We start from the raw sequence: 19,636 nt of genomic DNA on the forward strand, positions 1-19,636 counted from the left end.
TTCTGCTGGCTCTCCCATAATGTTCATGAGGAGAATTGATTCCATTGTGTCCAGTCTGTCCTTCTTGAAATGCTCTTATAATTCATTTTAGTACCTTGCTTTGCGTAAGGTTTAGCAAATGTTTTAGAATGAGCAGAGGACTTTCAACAATGTTTCCTAAATTGATATGACTGAGGCAGTGTTTTGGTATGGTCTTTTAAACTCAGAAATTGATGGTTATTGCCCAAATGGGACCTACCCTGTGGTAGAAGCACCTAAAAAAAGGGGTCTTTCTACAGACCTATTGTTTATATTCCCCCAAGTTAGAAATTATTAGACACTAAGGAGTCATAATAAAAGCATATTACTTGTCATTGGGATAATGTATCACTTGCAGATTTATTTCTGCAGTGTAATGGATAATATACCCTATTTCTAATAAGCCTGATAAATATCTATGTATCTATGAATCTAGATAGATATTTTATAAATTTATATATATAAATACACATACATAAAATATTGGTTGATATATTTAATTTTAAGAAAATGCTCCACTGTAAGGATTCATGACAAGATTGCTGTAGCTTAAAGTTCCAAATTTCTCCAGTGCGTGTGAATTAGACGTCATGCACAGAATGAATATTTTTCAGAACCCAGACTGTGAAAACGTCAGGGCTCTGAGTTAACTGTGAGATACACACATAAGCAGGATGAAGAGGTTAAAACAACCAAAGATGCAGACCAAAATACACCAACGCAACAACAAGCACTTGTTTCCTTTGCTAAGAAGCACAGCAGCCTGAGGCAGGCAGGATGCAGAGGAGAAGACTGTTTTGAGCAGGGGTTTGCTAACCTGGCAGAAGTTTCCTCCGGGCCATGGCCGCTGCCCGATGACTCTCATATTCTACGAAGGCGAAGCCTCGGTTTTTGGTTTTATCTGCAGCGCTTGGGTAGACAATGACGTCGACAACTCCTTCGGTGACCTTTTTCATCTCTGATAAGATTTCTTCTCTCTTTTTGGTTTTTGGAATTCCCCCAACAAACAATCGGCAGTTGTCCACGCTGGCACAAACCCCTAAGAGCCGCCCATTTCTGCAAAAAGAGCAGACATTTGATGGGTGAGAATCTGTGTGTGATTCAAGTATAAGACAAGTTGAAAACGTGTGGCCTTGGACTTGATATGGCCTATAGCTGTCGGATGTTTGGTTTTTATAGTGATTAAACTACTTTGTTTTGGATTGTTCTTTTGAGAAATTGGAAAATCGGTCAACGTTTGTTCTATGTTTTTAAAGAAATTAAAAAGTATTTGAAGTTGAGTAGCATTGGCTGTCTTTAGATTAGATGTAGATTGGCTAGTTATGGTCAATTCTCACCACTCCCTCATTTATCCCCAATGCTGAGGACTTTATACTTGGCCCATTTTCCTCATGTTGACTGCCTGGCCCTGGAGGTATTTGAATTTGCAACCCCTTCTGCTCCCTTTCTTTTCCAGCCAAATAGAGAAGCTACTCTGATATGATTGCTGTTAAAAATAGCCCCTTATGCTTGAACAGATTTTTACATATTGTTTTATTTGGCCTCCACAAAGAGCCTGTAAGATAGGCAGAGGAGGTGTTATTTCCATTTTACAGATGGAGAACTTGAGGCTTCAAGAAATTAAGTGACTTGCTGAAGATTTTATAGATTTTTAAGGGATGAAACTGGCCTCTGGATTCTCAGTTCAGTCCCTGTTTCTTCCACTAAACAGTGTTGCTTAATAGTGGGTTGAAGTATACCTTCATTGGCAGAGTGTAGATTGATTAAACTTTTCTTCGGACATTTGGCCAAATGTATCAAAAGTCTTACGGGTGTATAACCTTTGACTAAATAATGCCCCTTCTGGAAGTGAACTTAGAAGACAGATGAGCACCAAGATTTACCTATAAGGGTAGTCATTGTTACTTAAAATAGTCTGCCTCCAAATTGGAAATGAGCAAAATATCCCAACGTACAGGACTCATTTAATGTACCTCAACTGAGCTGTTGAGTCTGGACATTTCCTCACTGTGTACTCTAGTATGTTTATTTCCTAGTTTTTGCCCACTAAATGCCAGTAGCTACCCGTTAGTCATTGTAAAATGCCTCCTCACTTTTCTAAGTGTCCCCTAGGGTGGACAATACTGCTGCAGGCTGAGAATCACCGGTAAACAAAAGACGGGCATTCATGCTATAGAATGCTTTGCAATCATTAAACATAGTAATGGAGAAGCATATTTATTGGTTAAAAAAAACCAAGACAGTTCATGATATGCTGCTGCATTAAAAACAAAAAAAATAAGGCTACAAATTCAGAATGTGAGAAGGCCCTTTTAATTAAAATTGTATAGAAAATCTAGAAAGACCATGAAAATCAACATAGGGATTATTGTTGGGCAGCGGAGTATGGAGGAATGGTGTAACTTTTATTACTTTGTTGTTTTTGTTGATTTTTGTGTGTGTTGTGTATTAGGCTGTGTGATTTGTGTGGTAATACAAAGTTATTAAAAAATGGGTAAACTTAACGGAAAGCACTTATTTGTCATGAATAAAAGTGCTCAGCCAGGTGAATGGGAGACTGCTGATTTCTTGGAACTAGTGACTTTTGGTTGTGTGGCAGATGTTCTGACCAGGATTAGGCTACTGTCCTAGTTGTCTTCTGTGCTTTTCTAAAGAGCCAACGACCACATATCAGACCTGTGACAGCTCCATCTCAGTCTGGTGAACATTGCTCCTCTGAGAATGTGGCTTTTTGGGTGGAGAGGGAAAGGTTGATGAAGTAATCTCTGAGGTTTTTTTTTAAACTTCATTGGAAAAAAGCTCAATTCCAAGATATTATTTATTTGGAAATTGTGTTGTTTTTGGTAGGGGCTAGTCAGGTATCAGTTACCAGCAGGGGGAGCCTAGAGTCTCCATATCCTATTTTTAAAATTATAGTTTGTCAGCCTCCTTTCCCAGAATTGTTTGGAGACAAAAAACCATCTCTCAAAAGCTGAGGGAAAGATTGTCTCCAGAAGTCAGGTGTTTAGATGATGCTCAGTGGATATTTGGTGATGAGGAAGATGCTATGGCAATTGTAGGACTTTTTCACATAAGAACCTTATCTACCCCCTGAGAAATAGTGGCTAAAAGTAAATCTTTTCTCTACCAGAAATGTTCTCTCCCTGGCTGTTTCCACTGACCCAAGGCAGAGCAGAAGTAGGTGAGGTTGCTCTGGGTTGTCTATTCTGCTATTCCACATTCCATCTATCCGATTCCTTACATTTTAAAGTCACTCTGTGCCTTCACTTTGCATCTGGCATCCAACTTGAACTTTGACTGGAGTTTTAGCCACCAACTTTTTCTTTCCAAATGCTTTGTCATATTTCTCCTTTTCCTTCTGCCCCTCCTCCTGCTCTTCCATTCCCATCCCCATCAACAAACATTTATAGAGCATCGGATATGTGCCAGACACTGAGATTTACATGCATTATCTCATTTATTTTTCATAATATCCCAATGAGGTAGGTATATTTTTATCTCTGTTTTATAAAGACACTAAAATTCACAAAGGATACAGTTACTTATCAGTCACCGTAGTGGAGTGATTATACAGTAGTTCCCCCTTATTTGTAGTTTTACCTTCCATGCTTCCTTTACCTGCAGTCAACCACACTCTGAAAGTATTACATGGAAAATTCCAGAAATACATACTTCATGAGTTTCAACTTGTGTGCTGTTCTGAGTAGTGTGATGAAATCTCATGCTGTCCCACTTCCATCCTGCTGGGATGTGAATCATTCCTTTGTCCAGTGTATCTACACTGTATATGCTACTTGCCCCTTGGTCACTCAGTAGTGGTCTGAGTTATCAGAACAGTTGTCGTGGTACTGCAGTGCTTATGTTCAAGTAACCTTTGTTTTACTTACTAATGGCCTCAAAGCCATTCACATAACTTTTATTACAGTACATCCTATTTTATTATTAGTTTTTGGTGTTAATCTCCTACTGTGCCTAATTTATCAATTAAACTTTATCATAAGAATGTATGTGTAGGGAAAAAACACACATAGTATATGTAAGATTTGGTTTCAGGTATCAGGTTTGGTTTTAGGTATCCCCTGGGCATCTTGGAAGTATCCCCTATAATAAGAGGGGAACACTATATTCATTATTCATACCCTATCTCTTTTCAAAAAAGTATCGACAGACCCCAGTGGGCAATAATGTATTAAGTAGATACAGCAGACTCTGTTGACCTCCTACATAGCCAGTTCCACATCCATCTCAACTTAAATGGGAATCACCCTACTGTTAAGATGTGCAGATTCAATGAAACATCAAAGATCTTCCAATCCCTGAAACCATATAACTGTACTATTAAAAAGCTACGTTGAAATATAGCTTTTCATAGCCCTTTCCGAAACACTTTAGTACACAGATAGTCCCAACTTCTGATGGGTGGAGAGGGAAAGGTTGATGGTTCAATTTAATGATTTTTCAACTTTATAAAGGTGTGAAATTGATATGCATTCAGTAGAAACTGGCTAGGCTAAACTATTATGTTTGGTAGGTTAAAGTGATTTTTTGACTTACAGTATTTTCAACTTACAGTGGGTTTATCGGGATGTAACCCTATCATAAGTCTAGGAGCACCTGTGTATTATTTCATATGATGGATGCTCAGAACATCTCTGCGTGATCAGGTACTAATGATAAAACTGATGCTGAAAGAGATCAAATGATTTGTCCAAAGGGACCTGTGTGAGACCGCAGATCTGATTCCCACTTCTAACAATCCTCCACATACCAGGCCTGGCCCTTTTGGATCCATGGAGGGATGCGTCAGAGGGGAGCCTCCTTTATATTTTTCTCCAAGACTCTGTTTCAGAATCCAACCTTGAGGCTAAATAGGTAGGCTACAGGTAGTTGCCAATCCATCTTTTAGTGCATGAGGGGCTTAAGAAAAATGACCCAGTAGTTGATTGAATTACAGAATTATAAGAGTGATGCATGACTTATTTTGGGCCTATAGAAAGTGATAGAAAAATAATGATGGCAAATCCACTCTTTCTGTATTCATCAAATTTAAGATTCTATCAGTTTTAAGGTACATCTCTATTTCAGAAAGCAAAAATGTGAAAAATTATATCTCAGAATGGATGAAATGAGCTAATATATAACAGTGCTATCCATCATTTATGGACCTATTCCTGTGTTCAAACACTGAGCTAAACATTTAAAAAATCTTCATGGTACTCCCACAATAAAATCTGTGAAATACGTATTATTGTCTCCACTTTTTAGATGAGGAAATTGAGGCTCAGAGAGGTTGTTACTTGTTGGCATTCAAGTGAAGCCTGTCTGGTGCCCAAACTGTTACCTTTTAACCGCTGCACTAAGCTTTCTTCTAGGTGACCCAGGGTTTCTTTTAAGAAAGGATTTATTTACAGTTCCCTCTCCAAGTGAAGGTTTTAGAACTCAGACAATTTCATGAAGTTAGCCCCATTTACAATGTATGAAGGTAATTATTGATTTTACAGGGTCAATTATGTCCTGGAACCCTTCATAGTTTCATGGTTTTAAATATTATCTATATTTGTCTGACTCCCAAATTTATATTCCAAACATGACGTCTCTCCTGACTCCAGTATCATACAGGCACCTCTTTAGCATCTCCCCTGGAATGTCTAATGTGCATCTCAAATGTAAATTGCCCCAAACTGAGCTCTTCGTGTTTCCTGCTAGTCTACCAGTCTTTTCCATCTCAATGACATTATCACATTCACAGATCCTTGGACCAAAATCTGAGGTTTCCTCCCTGAACTCTAAATTCATTCATACTCTAATATTTCCAGTCTTATCTATTTAAACTCTAAAATATATCCCAAATTGAATCCTTTTCACCACCTTCACTACTAACCCCCTTGTGCAACTGGCATCATCTCTTGCCTAGATCTAGCTGTACTACTGCCACAGCCTTCTCACTGGCTTCCATCTTTCAGTTCTTACCCTGCTGTAGTCCATTTTTTCACCAACTGCCAGAGTAATGTCTTACCAATCATGAATCTAAAACCCTCCTTTGATTTCCCTCTTTTGTTAGAATAAAGTCCAAATTCTCAATCACGGAGTATAAGGCTCCCCAACTGTATTGCCTTCAACCATCATCCTCTTTACTCTGTCTCACCGTCTTGGCTTTCCTTCCCTCTGACACATTAAGCTTGTTCTCACTTTGGGAATCTTTGCACTTGCTGTTCTTTCTTTCTCTGGAATAATCTTCCTCCAAGTCTGACTGTCATGGCTGATTTTTTTCATTCAAGTCTCAAATCAAATTTTGCTTTCCTGGAGACTATGTTCTTAAATACACCAAGTTAGAGTAGATACTTCCTTACACAACTTTTATCCCATTTTCTGGTTTTAGTTTTTCAAATTCTTTTGAATAATTTTATACATCCTTTTGCTCACTATGAGGATAGGAAAGTATACCTTGATATTTTTCCAATATTTGAAATAGTGCCCAGCAAATATTTATGAAGTAGATAAATTAATGAATTTTGTTTCTTTGAACATTTCACAGAACTTAATTTGGCACCGTATGTAGTACTGATATTAAATAAATATTTCATTAATTGATTTTTCCCTAGGAAAAAGATTAACCTCTTTTATTTCTGGTTTGGCTATCTTTTGCATATACTGTATTAGATAAACTTGATAGACGAACAGATACAGATGCATTGTCTGACTTACTTTTAATCTAGAAGAGGTGGATCTTACCTAATTTCATAATTATTAAGTTGCTTGATGGCATTCTTGGCTTCCTGTTTATTTGAGAATGTTACAAAGGCATATCCTCGATTGTTGCCATTAAAATCCATCATCATTCTCATTTCATAAATTTTACCAATCTATAAGTAATAGAAAAAGAGAAACTCGTATTTATACATTTGTACTTCCAAATGAACACACACACATACACACACACACACACACACACACACACACACACACACACACCATGCTTTCTGAAGTCTGTCACTGCCTAATTTGGCATTTGCATCCCAGGTGGAATGGTTTGCACATTTTCATGCTGGATTCAGATTCATTATCTGACCCATGAGCAAAGTCAAGTTAAACAAAATAAAAAAAATAAAAAAAGAAGCACAAAACATGCACAAGTGGCATTTCAGCTTGAGTTAATAGAATTTGTTTTTGATAGAGCAAGTGACCTTTTACCACACAATTATCTGGGGAGTCATACAATGCCTTAGGGACCTGAAAACACAATTGTCATCGTAAGGACAATTTCTTGATAGATTTGTCCTTGCCCTCTACATTGGCCTCTGAAGTCTCCATAGTTTTATCTTTATTTGGGCATGCTCTACCACTAATATTTAAAACAAAAATCAGGAACACTAATTTGAACCTTGCTCAACTTTCTTAGCTGTCTTTACCCCCACCATGACATCAAGATGCATACAGAAGATGGGTTTCAGAGGATGATCTGGGGAACCCTGTTATTTACACAATCTGTAGGCTTAAGGTCAATGCTAGTCTTTATATGACTGACCCAGGGCCAGGGCCCCACAGTAGGAGGGCACCCACCATCCCTCTGGCCATAGCTACTCTGCTTTGGCTATGCACTACTCCCTCTTGATACCCCAAATGTTCTCCAGAAATCCAGATTCAACCATTCATTGTTGCTGGCTGCTCTAAAAAGGGTGGTCCAAAGAGATATGAGGAACATATGTAGGGGAGAAGAGGCATTATTAAGCATATGCTATTACTTCAGTGGCTGGTTTCCCCTCATCTCAGCCGCACTCTTTGTTACCCCAAAGTGTTCAGTGAGGGACACCTATTTGTTCTGGGCTTATTAGGAAAGAGTTCAGGCATGTTTCATCTGTGTTTCACATGTGTCTTGGTGCTCAATTTCAGGTTCAGGATATAAGATTCTTATAGGATTAAGTCCTCATAATATGTCCACATGCCAAGTGGGATTGTATGTATAAAGTTAGGAGCAGTTCTGAATCTGAGGCTGAGTTACACACATGCACATGATATTGACTTTTGGCATTCGGGGAAAAGTAGCTAAACTTTCATTTTTGCTAAGTTTTCTAGGAATGTGGTTGTTTAAACACCACTTGGTAAGTTATTGAAAATAACTGTTAATTTTGTATTTTCCCTTTAATTTGGGGTTTAGTAACAAAATATCATTTGGAATTAAAACTGAGAAATTGTTATTCCCTAATTATTATAAATGACTTTGAGAAGCCGTATTATTAATTTTGTTAATGCATTTGGGCAGACAAGAAATTCAAACTTGCAGAAGAAAATTTTATTCTGGATCGATATGTATAGGCACATGTTTGAGCCGTGACAGACTATTCTTTTTATGTAAAAATGTTGCACACACATTAAATGTCAAGTTGGAGCAATGTCTTTTCTCAGGCAGGTTGTTGAAGTATTATTCTATTATATTTTGATAGACAGGCTGAGTTTGTAGTGAGATGGTGTGCCAGTTGAGATCAGCGATTGAGACATAGATTTGGAAGTCATCAGCAATGATGTCTGTAACAGCTGATGTCAAGATGTCTGTGACAGGATAAAGAGCTGAGTGAAAGCAATGATAATAAGGGGACAGTCACTAACAGGTAGGAAAGTTTGAACTGCTTGAGGAATAACAATTGGAAGGGAAACCATCACTGACCAAGAAGAATGAGTGTGAATGCAAAGTGGAAAGAGTAGTACTTTTCCCTCAAACGGTAAGGAAATTTAAATTTGGACTCACTTTTTCACATAATGGTATAAGTTCATCCTCAAAAAGGTCTCGGGGAAGTTTTCCAATAAAAATTTCACAGCCCCTTTCTGGGGGTGCAGCATCCCAACCCGGTGGAGGGCCACCATATTTTCTCTGTCCATTTTCCTGCAAATCCGGGGGAGGTTGTATCAGGGAGAGAAGAAAACAAGAGAATCTTTAGTTCAAGTTTCTCAATTATTTTTCAGAGTAATTTTACAGTAAGAAACATTTATCATTGACAAATAATAGTTGACTGGTTAGAGGATAAAAATCATAGGAAGTCTCTTTTGTGTGGATTTTAAAACCGTGCTTTATGCTTCAGTGACTTGCTCAAGATAAGCATGTGAAAACTTGTAAAATGCTGAACAAATAAAAGGGGTTATTATTTTTTTCTGTTGTCATTCACCAAAGCCTGATCATCAAAGGATCTGGCTATAATTTGAATCTGGGGCCCTAATTTCACTCTGCAGTGTGGTAGTAAGCGTTCTGGAGCTGGACTGCTTGGCTCTGTGACTCACTAGCTGTGGGGCCTTGGACAGATGACTTCCTAGAACCTCAACTTTCTCATATGCAAAGCGGGTATAATATCAACTTCTGATTAAAGGAGGTAATGCATCAGATATGCCTGGCACAGGTCTTGGCAAATGACATATATTTATTGGTTATTAATTCTCTTCTTGTCTCCACAATTTAGGTTTTTCATATGCCAAACAAAGTAACACAGGACCCTAAATAGAGTCATAGTGAAGATTCCCATTTGAAGGAGGGGGTGGCCAATTTGGGGGTAATTGGGGAGGTAAATTTGTTTTCAAAGCTAAAAAGATGGTTAGAATTGTTTATTAATGTTGGATCTCTTTGTGGGAAATAATGCTGTTCTCTGTCCACATAGAATTCACTTCTATTTTTCTAACAAACGCTTGGTTAATTTAATATCCTTATTTGGGGAGGAGTAGTGTTGGTGCTTCCCTGCAATGCCAACCATCTTTCATTTTCTAGAAGTTAAGACCTAAATGTAACTTCAGGGGCCGCCCAAGGAAGAGCAGGCTTAATCCACCACTGTTGATCTGAAATAGTTCATTTGTTGGGGAAAGTTCAATTTACTTTCCATTTAGGCATACCCAAGCCTCCTTGTCATTGTATTTTCTTTTGTGATTTTTGAAGAAAGGAAACTATAAGGGACCAAATATCAGTATGCATTACTTACTTTTACAATTAATACTGTAAAAAATTTTATACTGTAAAGTAAAACATAGTAACATATAAGGTAAAAAGAAACATTCCCAAATGCATCACCCTATTTATCATAGAAGTAGTCAGTGTTAAGAATTTATCTTCCTTTCCAAATATTTTCATGTATATTTTAAAAAGACATGTCGTTTAAAGACATTGTTTTGTACAATAGTTGCTTAAAATCAGAGTAACGCGGCTTCTAATTTCACTAACTCTTTACATATACTAACTTGAGTCTTTCTCAATTATTTTATAAGTGTCAGAACAAAGCCTTTAAATCTGTGCTTGTGAACACTTTTTTAAATCCTAATGATTTATGTTCTGTTGCTTTAAATTAAAAAAAATGTCAGCTAGATGTTCTACCTTGCGGTGATTGCTTTTTGCTTAAAATAACTGGGTGTTTTCATTTTACTAAATATGTAAATATTTGCCTGAAGAGTTCTTGCATTTTTATTTCTTCCCCTGTATTTTTGCAGGATTATCCATTAGCAAAACTTTGATATCACTGAGAAGTGTGAGAAATGAAATATTCTATACTTATAGGGAAAAAGAAAAACAACCCTTAAAAATCCAATGAGCTATATGTCAACCAAGAAGTTCCTAAGAACTATAAATATGATGTTTTCACAGACATATTAAAGGTTTTATGTATTTACTTATTTTCTAACAAATACCTATACAATGCTTACTACAATGCTGGGCACTGTTCTTATCCTCAAACAATGTCAACGGTTAAGGACTGTTACTATCCCAATTTTACAAAAGACACCTAAGCCCAGAGAGATTTAAATAATTTGCCAAGGTCACGTGGTTGGGAAGATTTGAACCCAGGTAGTCTGGTTTTAGAATCCAGCTTAATTGGTACATTTTGTTGTCTTATTATATGGAAGCCTAATCACTTGTAACAGGTCCATACATTTAAATACTTATCTATGAAAAATTTTATCATGCCATTAAATTGCAAACTTTCTGCTGCATTTAAAAATCCTTTTCAATTTCCAATCATTTCGTTACACAATTTCTTTTTCTTTTTTTTTTTTTTTTTGGTTGGGGGAGAACAGCTCATATCTATTGCTTACAGAGAGGCATATTTATATTGCCAAATTGCAGTCTGCCTCCCTGGGTCAACAACTCTCATTAGATGGTTGATGGTAATCCCTCTGAGGCCATTTCTGTATATCTTAAATGTCTAGACATATACTATTTAAAGGATTATTGGAAAAACCTTAGTATGAATTTGTAAAGGTATTTTCACTCTTTAGGATGAAGAAACCAAACTTTCATTCTATAATAGTAAAGTGGTTATTCCAGAGTTTCTGATTTGACAAGTTTTGTCTGATAGTTTGACAATAAAGAGGCAATGAGCATATTGATCTTTTTTTTTCATTTTTCCTTCAACTTTCTTTTCTTGCTATAATTGCTAAAAATGTCACCAAATTATTTTGTGCATATTGTATATATAGGAGAAGTCATCTGCTTATGAACTGAAATGGTTAAATAGGAAAGCTTATTAATTGTCTTCATGTGGTTTCTATAAACACTTGAAATAAATTCCCCAAGAATATTTTTTGAGATCACAAAGAGTCTGACTGGTTCAGAGATGCTGGGGAGTTCATGCCCTGGAGGAGATTTGCTCTGCGAACCACCCACCGGGCTTGGAATGCACCAGTGGTGGAGGTCCAGGACAGTTTAAGACAGGCGCTGGGCATTAGTCATGGAGTCAGAATAACTGTCCATTACTTGGAATGGAGAGTTGTATGCTGGATTGCTGGTATTTTAGGCACTATTTTTATAGCTGAGGAGTTTAAAATAGATAAAACCCAGTTATAACTGCTCTTTCCTTTCCTGGCTAATGTCCTTCTCATGGAATGCATTCCCCCCAGAAGCACAACTGTATTAATAGTTCAGAGAGAAAGAATATGGGTAGAATATGGGTATCTTTTTTTTTTTTCCACGAGAGAATGTTCATTCAGCTTTGGAAACTTGTATTTTTCCAATCAAAGACTTGGAAACCATTCACTCTTTCTAGTCACATATAAATAGGTGACAATCTTCAACTATGCAAATTAAAAGTTGAAGACCTAATTTCAACTATAAATCTGGTGGTTTTAATTTAAATATTGGATACTGAGCTCATCCAGTGACTCAGTTTTCATGTCAAGAGTACTTGGAAGTTCCTTCTGTGACAAATATTTTAAGCCTTTCATGATGGAATCAGAGTCTTTAAGAGATTATGCATACCATCTTGATCTTGGATAAAACCACACAACCAGTAACAAATGATTCAAAGTGATGAATCTTAGCATGAAGGTCAAACAGACTGAGTACATTTTGGCCACACATCTGAACTTTTTATACATCTGGAGAATCTGGGCAAACTGCCTTCTCCTACAGGAGTTAAAATGACAGCTACTTGCCTTTCCATCTTCTCTTTAAGTTGGGACAGTCGTAGTTATAATAAAGTAAAATTGAGTTCTGTTGCAGAAATTGTAATGGTGTAAACTTTAGTGGTGAACACTCTGTAATGGTGGATGCATTTTCTATTCCAGATTTGTGATATGATTTTGGGGTTTGTTTAAAAAAGTTTGCCCTTGAATCTGGTTCTTCAAATCCAAAGTTTCAGTGAACCAATACCCCTTTAATAAACCCTTTTCTGCTTAATTAGCCAGAGTTAACTTCTGTTACTTGCATGTAATAGAAACAGTAACAAAAACAACAGCTGAAACAACAGTTAACCTTAACTGAGTCCTCCCACTGTGCTAAATGCTTAACGTGTATTAACTCATTTAATATTCTCAATACAACTAAGTGGATGATGGCTACCTTTGATTTATCGATGAGGACTTCAGGGCACTGAATGTGTCCAAAGTCATACAAGCAGTAAATGAAAAGGCAATTTAAATCCTATGTCCATGCTTGTAATCATGACATCATTTTTCTTTGGTTTTTATATTAACCCACTAGGTTCATTTTAGAGATGAGGAAACTGAGTCCAGAGATATTATATGAGTTGTCTGAAAGCACAATGGTTTAATTTGTTGAGACAACACTAGAAAAAAGGTCCTATGATTCTTGATCTGGTGAACTTCAGGAATGTATACTCTTCAGAAGTCGTGATGACTTTTCTTCTAAGGCTTCCTAGTCTCATAATTCTGCGTGTTTTGGTATACCTACTTTTTTGTTCAACTTCACCAAACATGGAGATCAGATAGTTTGTTGTCTTCCATAAATGAGCTCATTCATAAACCAGGACATTAATGAATGAATTTTCATTCAGTTGTTTTTTTTTTCCCTGAGTAGTAATTTCTATTCCTTTAATGATTCTTTGGAAATTTTATATTCTAAATCTGGAATCTTCTTTGTGGTTCTTTTTGGTTCTTTGTGTTTTCTTACCAAGAGGGAAAGAAACTGTCTATGTTCCCTTACTAAACTGCTTTCAGATGTTCTCCTACTCATTTTCCAATGATTATGTAGTTATTTCTGCTCCTGTTCTTTTAGGCACTGCACGATATACCTATGCTAGGTGGCATTTCTAGCCTTCACAAGCATGCCAGTCACCAGGGCTATACCCAGAACTACGGTTCTTTGACCAAACTCTTGGGGACTGTTCGCACAGTTGAAGCTGATGCATCAAGAACGTCTCTCTGCAATGTGTCTGGAGAGTTCATGCATTTATTCCATATTTCCCAGTTACTGATTTGTAAGATTGAATAAAAGTATTTATTAGGCAATATTTCTAAGTGTTTCTTATCAATGTATCACCTATACATCTCATCATGTGATAGGGTTCAAGGCAAATCCGAGGGACCTTGACTAGGACATACCAAAAAGATTCTCTTAGATGTGATTTTTACCTTGGCTCCGCTTATGATATTTTTGTTGCCTAAGGACAATAGGCAGAGCTACAGGGTATATTCATTTTGTTAATTCTGTATAAAAGATAATTATCTGTTTTGTGTGTTTAGTTTGCTCACCTTCACATCTTGTTAAGATCAGTGGATTCGTGTTGGTAAAATCTATTTTAGACTGGGACTTTTTAGAAAGCAGAATCTATTTAACTGTGAAAGGTGGCATTACCCTTATTAGCTATTTTGTTTACAATCTTTGTAAGTTATAAGTAATGTGGATGCCAGATAATATTTTTCTAAAAATAGAAAGAGAAATAACAATCGTGATATAAATAGGATGTTGAAATTTATAGAAATGTGGGACTACAATTAGAAACAAAGAGAGGAAAAGCTAGGTCAGACATAATATACAAATATAAATTTATCAGATTAGTGTTTCTCAGAAGTGTGGTATGTAAGATGATATTATGTAATTTATAGACCAATGCTTCATTTCAGTAGTTATGCATTTATTTTATTGTGTATTAGAAAAATACAATTATTACATGAAACTTATAGCTTTTCCATTTACATAAGTGAGAAAAGTTTACTTTTAAACTTAATTTGAATAGAAATAGTGAATTGATTTAACGAATTCTAAATAAATAATATTATTGGCAGCATTTGTTTACAGCGAAATGCACAAAGAAAGATGCAAATGGCTTTTGGCTCTTGAAAATTTATCTGTTTGTGTCACTGTTCCCAAAACCCTTGACCTTGATCTTGAAAATTATATGATATGGTTCATCCATGAAAACCACTCTTAGCAAATTATCAATCTGTTCCTGTATCACTTTGGCAGGCTGACTGTTAAAGCCCTGTTACCTAGGAAAATAGTCCTAACTTCATTTCAAGTTGTTAGTTGTCTTATGGAGGCAGAACTAATTTCTTAACCAGTCATGCATTTAATAACATCATCTTTAATATTTTCCCTTTACATTTAAGGATTATGTGTGGCAAACCACGCTTTAGGAATTCAACATCTCAATATTTTATAAGCAAACAGGTTTTAAAAATGACTTGTATTTTTTAAAGCTTTTTATAATATAAGCTTTTGGCCAATTTATGGAAATATTAAATTCAAGAATATCCTGACACAAAATTAGAACTCAGAAAACATTTTTTTTTTTGAGTATGTATGTGTGTTTCTACATATGAGAACAAGTGAAATGCCAGCGCACTTCTAAGATCCTCTGTTCACATTTTGCATCAAAGTTCACACAACGCTGGACTGCAAAGCATACATTTACTTTATTGATCCCAGGGCCTGCTGTGTCGTGCTCACTTTTGGCTCTGGGCAATTGTCTTGACTCACTGCTCCACAGGAACCTCTCAGTTTTATCCAAGGAATAACTAGATAGAAGCTTTGGGGATTGCTTTATCCACTTTGGGCTTTTATCTTTTTGGAACATAAAATTTACTTGATAGATTCATCCACATTTTTACTTACTTACTTGAGTCACTTTTTGTTTGCCTTTGGAATTGGCTAATATTATAGCAGGCAAAGACCTGGTTAAATTATATGAACTGTCCACATGCAGGTAGATGTTGGTCCATGTGCAGACACAGAATATTTAGTTTGGGTAATTGCTCTTCTGTCCTTTCCTAGTTCAACATACGCCAGGGAAAAGTCCATCTAATGTATTTGTTTTTATGTGAGAAACATAAATTTTATACAGTGAGAAGTTTTATACAGTCATTATTCTCCTTACCACACTCCCATGAATTTTAATTTCTGACAAACTAAGAAACTTGACAAGGCACTAAATCTTTCCTGACTTTAAATTCTTCATTTATAAGGGAATAGGAATGACTAGGTGATTGCAAAGGTCTTGTGAGGGTGTTAGGATGCTTGTGAAAGGGAGGCTGACTTTGATAGCTTAGTAAAATGTGGGAAAATGTTTATTGGACGTTTTGTGAGTTAGTCAATAGAATCCTTAAAGGGAATATCGTAGGGATTTTTAAAATCAGTGTATCTCCAATTGCATATCCACTTAACACCTATTTCGTTAATTAATTAATGAGTGTTTTTGTACTGATTTAGTTTCTTAAGGAAATTTATGCAGAAAATATATTTCATTCTTGTAAGTAGAGTATCAATATCATTTCCCACAAATAGAAATATAAAAATTTGAAAAGAGGGAAGTCATGATCAAATTCTAGCTAGACATTGTTGTTTTCTAAAAGCTCTGAGCCCTAGTCCTGCTCTCTAGGTTTAAAAAGATTAACGGGCGCTGGATAGGTGTTTTAAGACAGACCTCCAAAACTAACTTTTCTCCTCTGAAAGCTTGAAAGAGAATTGAAACTGGAATAATTTTCTCACTATGAAATTCAAAGTTATTTAATGTTGTGTCTGTGGATTATTTAACGTCGTCTCGGCTCTCTCCAGGCACCTCTGAAACAGTATTTAAAAGATCACAGTTGCTGAAGTCCTGGCAAATCCATAATTGTATGGCTCTGTAATCTCACTGTTTTATTCCTTAGCCTAACTATAGTTAGAAACTAACTAGTTTTCTAACTATGTTAGAAAGCTATCTTTGCATTTTATAATGATAAGCTTTTAGGATCTGACGATGAAGAGTCACTTATTTTTGGTTGCTGATTAGTATTAAACAGGTAACAATTTAAAAAATCCTGAGGCTGCCTGCAAGCAAAGTCGAAAGTCCAAAGTGCTTCTATGTATGAGTCATGAAGTTCACACCAATTTTTAAGCTGAGAAAATGGAAAACCTCGTGTGCTTCTGATTTTAGCAAACACATTGTAACACAGAGTTTGCAAAGATTTTGAACTTTATATTGAAGACCTCATATAAAGCCAACTCTCTATTAGGCTAGCTGAGGAGAAAGTCATTGCTGTTGGATAATAGCTTCTGGAATGTATTTCTATTTCTTGGAATGCTGAAGCTCCCGTCACATGTCAGTCACACACATTTTCCACAAAAGCATTCACAGAATTGTTCCTCCATTTGGAGTCTTCCACCCCATGCTAATGGCATTTCTGGCTAGCACAAGCAAGGCTTCTGATGAGCTTTAAAATAAAGTTGGCCTTTGGGTGGTTAGGGTGATAAGCTTAGGAAAACACATGCTTGTGATGGTCTGATTGTCCCATCCTGTTCCCACGCTTAGTCTACCTATTTAAAGAATTAGTATTCATGTACTTGGTGAATGACCTAAGTCCTCGGATAGCAGGGACATGAGCAGGTGGTGAGAACAGGCAATAGAAGAAAAAAGTAGGACCCTTTTATATTACTATGAAGTCAAATTCCTATTTCTGTCCCTAGGATTTTTGTGTGGTGGTTGGAAAAGAATGTCAATGACACAGTGTTTTTCCATCTGCTTCTTGCTGAGTTAATCTAGATGAAGCCAACTGTAAACACTGATGTTCCAAGTTACTTATGTTTATTTGCGTTGTAGGAAAAATCTTTGCAATTTGAGAAATACCTACGTAAAATTACTAAAGTACGTTATACCAAACCAGAGAGATGGTAGATTTAACTTAATTTGGGGTACCCTTAGAAGAGGGGTGATAAATCAGATTTATGTTGATCTAGCTCCATCCTTTGTTCCTTATGTGAATGCTTGTATTTGTTGAGGAACTGAACACATTAGAATTAAAATATATGGTTGCATTGAACTCCACATAAAAGAACATGCATGGAAAGCAAAGTGTGAGGGGTGGGAATGAAAGACTATTTTTTTCTTAGTGTCATGAAATTGTTCTCAGGAAACCAGACTGACGGCTGATTAACAGAGGAGGAGAAGGATGAAGGTCGCTTATTTCTCTTATTTATCTGCTGTAATCTTGCTGGATCTCGATTTTAAGACATACTAATGTCTTCACTGCTCAAAGGTGTTGTGTATTTTGCAACTGTTTCGATTAAGTAGTGATAAGGAAATTTAGAACTGTGGATTAGTTTCTAACATAGAGTACTAGACTAAAAATTAGAGATGGGGTCAGCGAATTTTTTTTTCTCCAAAAGGCCAGATAGTTGATGCTATAGGCTTAAAAAAAACTTTAAAAATGTGAAAACCTTTCATTGCCTGCAATCACTAAAAAAACAGCCTGTAGACACATTTGAGTGATGGTCAGAATTTATAGACCTGTAGTTTTTGTCTCTACTGAATTGTACAATGCAGGGGCTTGTTTTCTAACTGCAAAATAAAAGGGTTAAGAAATATCAATATGAAGTTCAAACGTATAAAGAATTAGAAAGAATAGCCTGTTGAACCCAGGTACGTATCATACAACTTCAATAATAAAGTTTTCTCCATCAAATTCTCCCAAGTTTTTTTACTCTGAATTCTCCTTAGAAATTTTTTCTACTATGTGAGATTTTTCCTTATGATAAAAATAATCCACATTCATTGTAGAAAGTTTGGAAAATAAGAGCATCAAATAAGAACAAATTACCTCAATCATCGATTACATTTTATTTTCCAATGTTTTTATTGCATTTGAATAATTTCTTAAAATATTATTTGGACATTGATATATACAGTTGTACATTCTGATTTTTAACTAAACATTAAAATTTGGACATTTTCCCAAATAATTTCTCTTTGAAATTATAGTTTTACATGACTATATGATTTGGAAATATAAGGGTGATCATATTTTATGTGACCAGTCTTATTGGACATTTAGGATATGTTTATTTTTAAACATTATAAATTCCACTATTATGAACATCTTTATGTCTAAATATTTATCCTCATTCCTTAGGTCAAAGACCATGGTCAATTTTAAGTCTTTAAACAGGAAGGTAGCAACCTCACCTGGATTGCTCATTTAATACCATCTTATGTTGTCAGTTTATATTGTGGATAAATTTATTTTCATTGCAACTAGTTTATATGCATTTTAGGTCAGGTATTAGATCTTATAGTTCTACAATGCCAGAGCCTCACACCAACCAACACATTGTGTTCAAGAATAAGGCCTAAGGAAACGAAACAGAAAACCAAAACCAAAACCAAAACCCTTTATGTTTACCAAGGACCACCACTGGATTAAGAAAGCATTGCGACTGTCAACCTCATAAAAATTTATTGTGTTGTAATGATTTTTAGAAAATAGATTATCAGTAGGGTATTTGGTTAAACAGTGCTTAATACATGCCACATTTTAAATAATTTAAAAATAATATATAAGTATCCTGAGTCTACTTTTAAAAAGTATTCAGACTACTTGAGGGTGATCTGTATTAAACGTATCTTTGGCTTTAGTTGTCGTAGATTTAAAATTAATGTACTCTAACCTCACATTGGGTGGAAAGTTTTCCGAAAATGCTCATGTATGAAAAATGTATTTTCTTCATTTTAAGGAGGAAACTCCAGATGGAAGGAGCATCACATGTCACAGAATCTATGACCCACATCACTGATGCACTGCTGAGGAAAGAATCATCATAATGTGACGTTTTTCTTTGACACTCAAAAAGATATATGGTAGTTTTGGAAAATCTGAGAAGTGTAGTTAAGAGTGAAAAAGTCGGGAGAAAGAGCACCACACACAATTCCATTGCCTAGAGACAAAGACTGTTTTTTACAAGTTAACATTGCAGCACACTTCCCAAATATTCCTCTGTGGCATAATGCAGCTATGAAGTTGGAAGTTTAACTTGTCAACATTACACAATTTTTATCAATATTTATTAAATTTCTACATTATTCAGGGAATTGTACTGTTTTTTTTTCTCTGAAGTAGTTTGATAAAAATTTTCAGTGATCACTATCCAAAAATATCCAGT

General features: G+C 35.9%; 1 protein-coding gene across 5 annotated transcripts in view; it reads right to left on the reverse strand.

Moving 5' to 3' along the window:
- A1CF (APOBEC1 complementation factor) overlaps positions 1-19,636 on the reverse strand; it is a 72,744-nt gene that overhangs the window by 23,358 nt on the left and 29,750 nt on the right. For all 5 annotated transcript variants that reach the window (XM_019738644.2, XM_019738629.2, XM_019738651.2 and 2 more), the window contains 3 exons: positions 8,762-8,896; positions 6,751-6,881; positions 836-1,074 (listed from right to left, as the gene is read on the reverse strand). In XM_019738644.2, coding sequence (XP_019594203.1) covers positions 836-1,074; positions 6,751-6,881; positions 8,762-8,896 — 505 coding nt within the window. The remainder of the gene's footprint in view (positions 1-835; positions 1,075-6,750; positions 6,882-8,761; positions 8,897-19,636) is intronic.

Source organism: Rhinolophus sinicus, linkage group LG07, assembly GCF_036562045.2.
Source record: "Rhinolophus sinicus isolate RSC01 linkage group LG07, ASM3656204v1, whole genome shotgun sequence".
Taxonomy (NCBI): domain Eukaryota; kingdom Metazoa; phylum Chordata; class Mammalia; order Chiroptera; family Rhinolophidae; genus Rhinolophus; species Rhinolophus sinicus.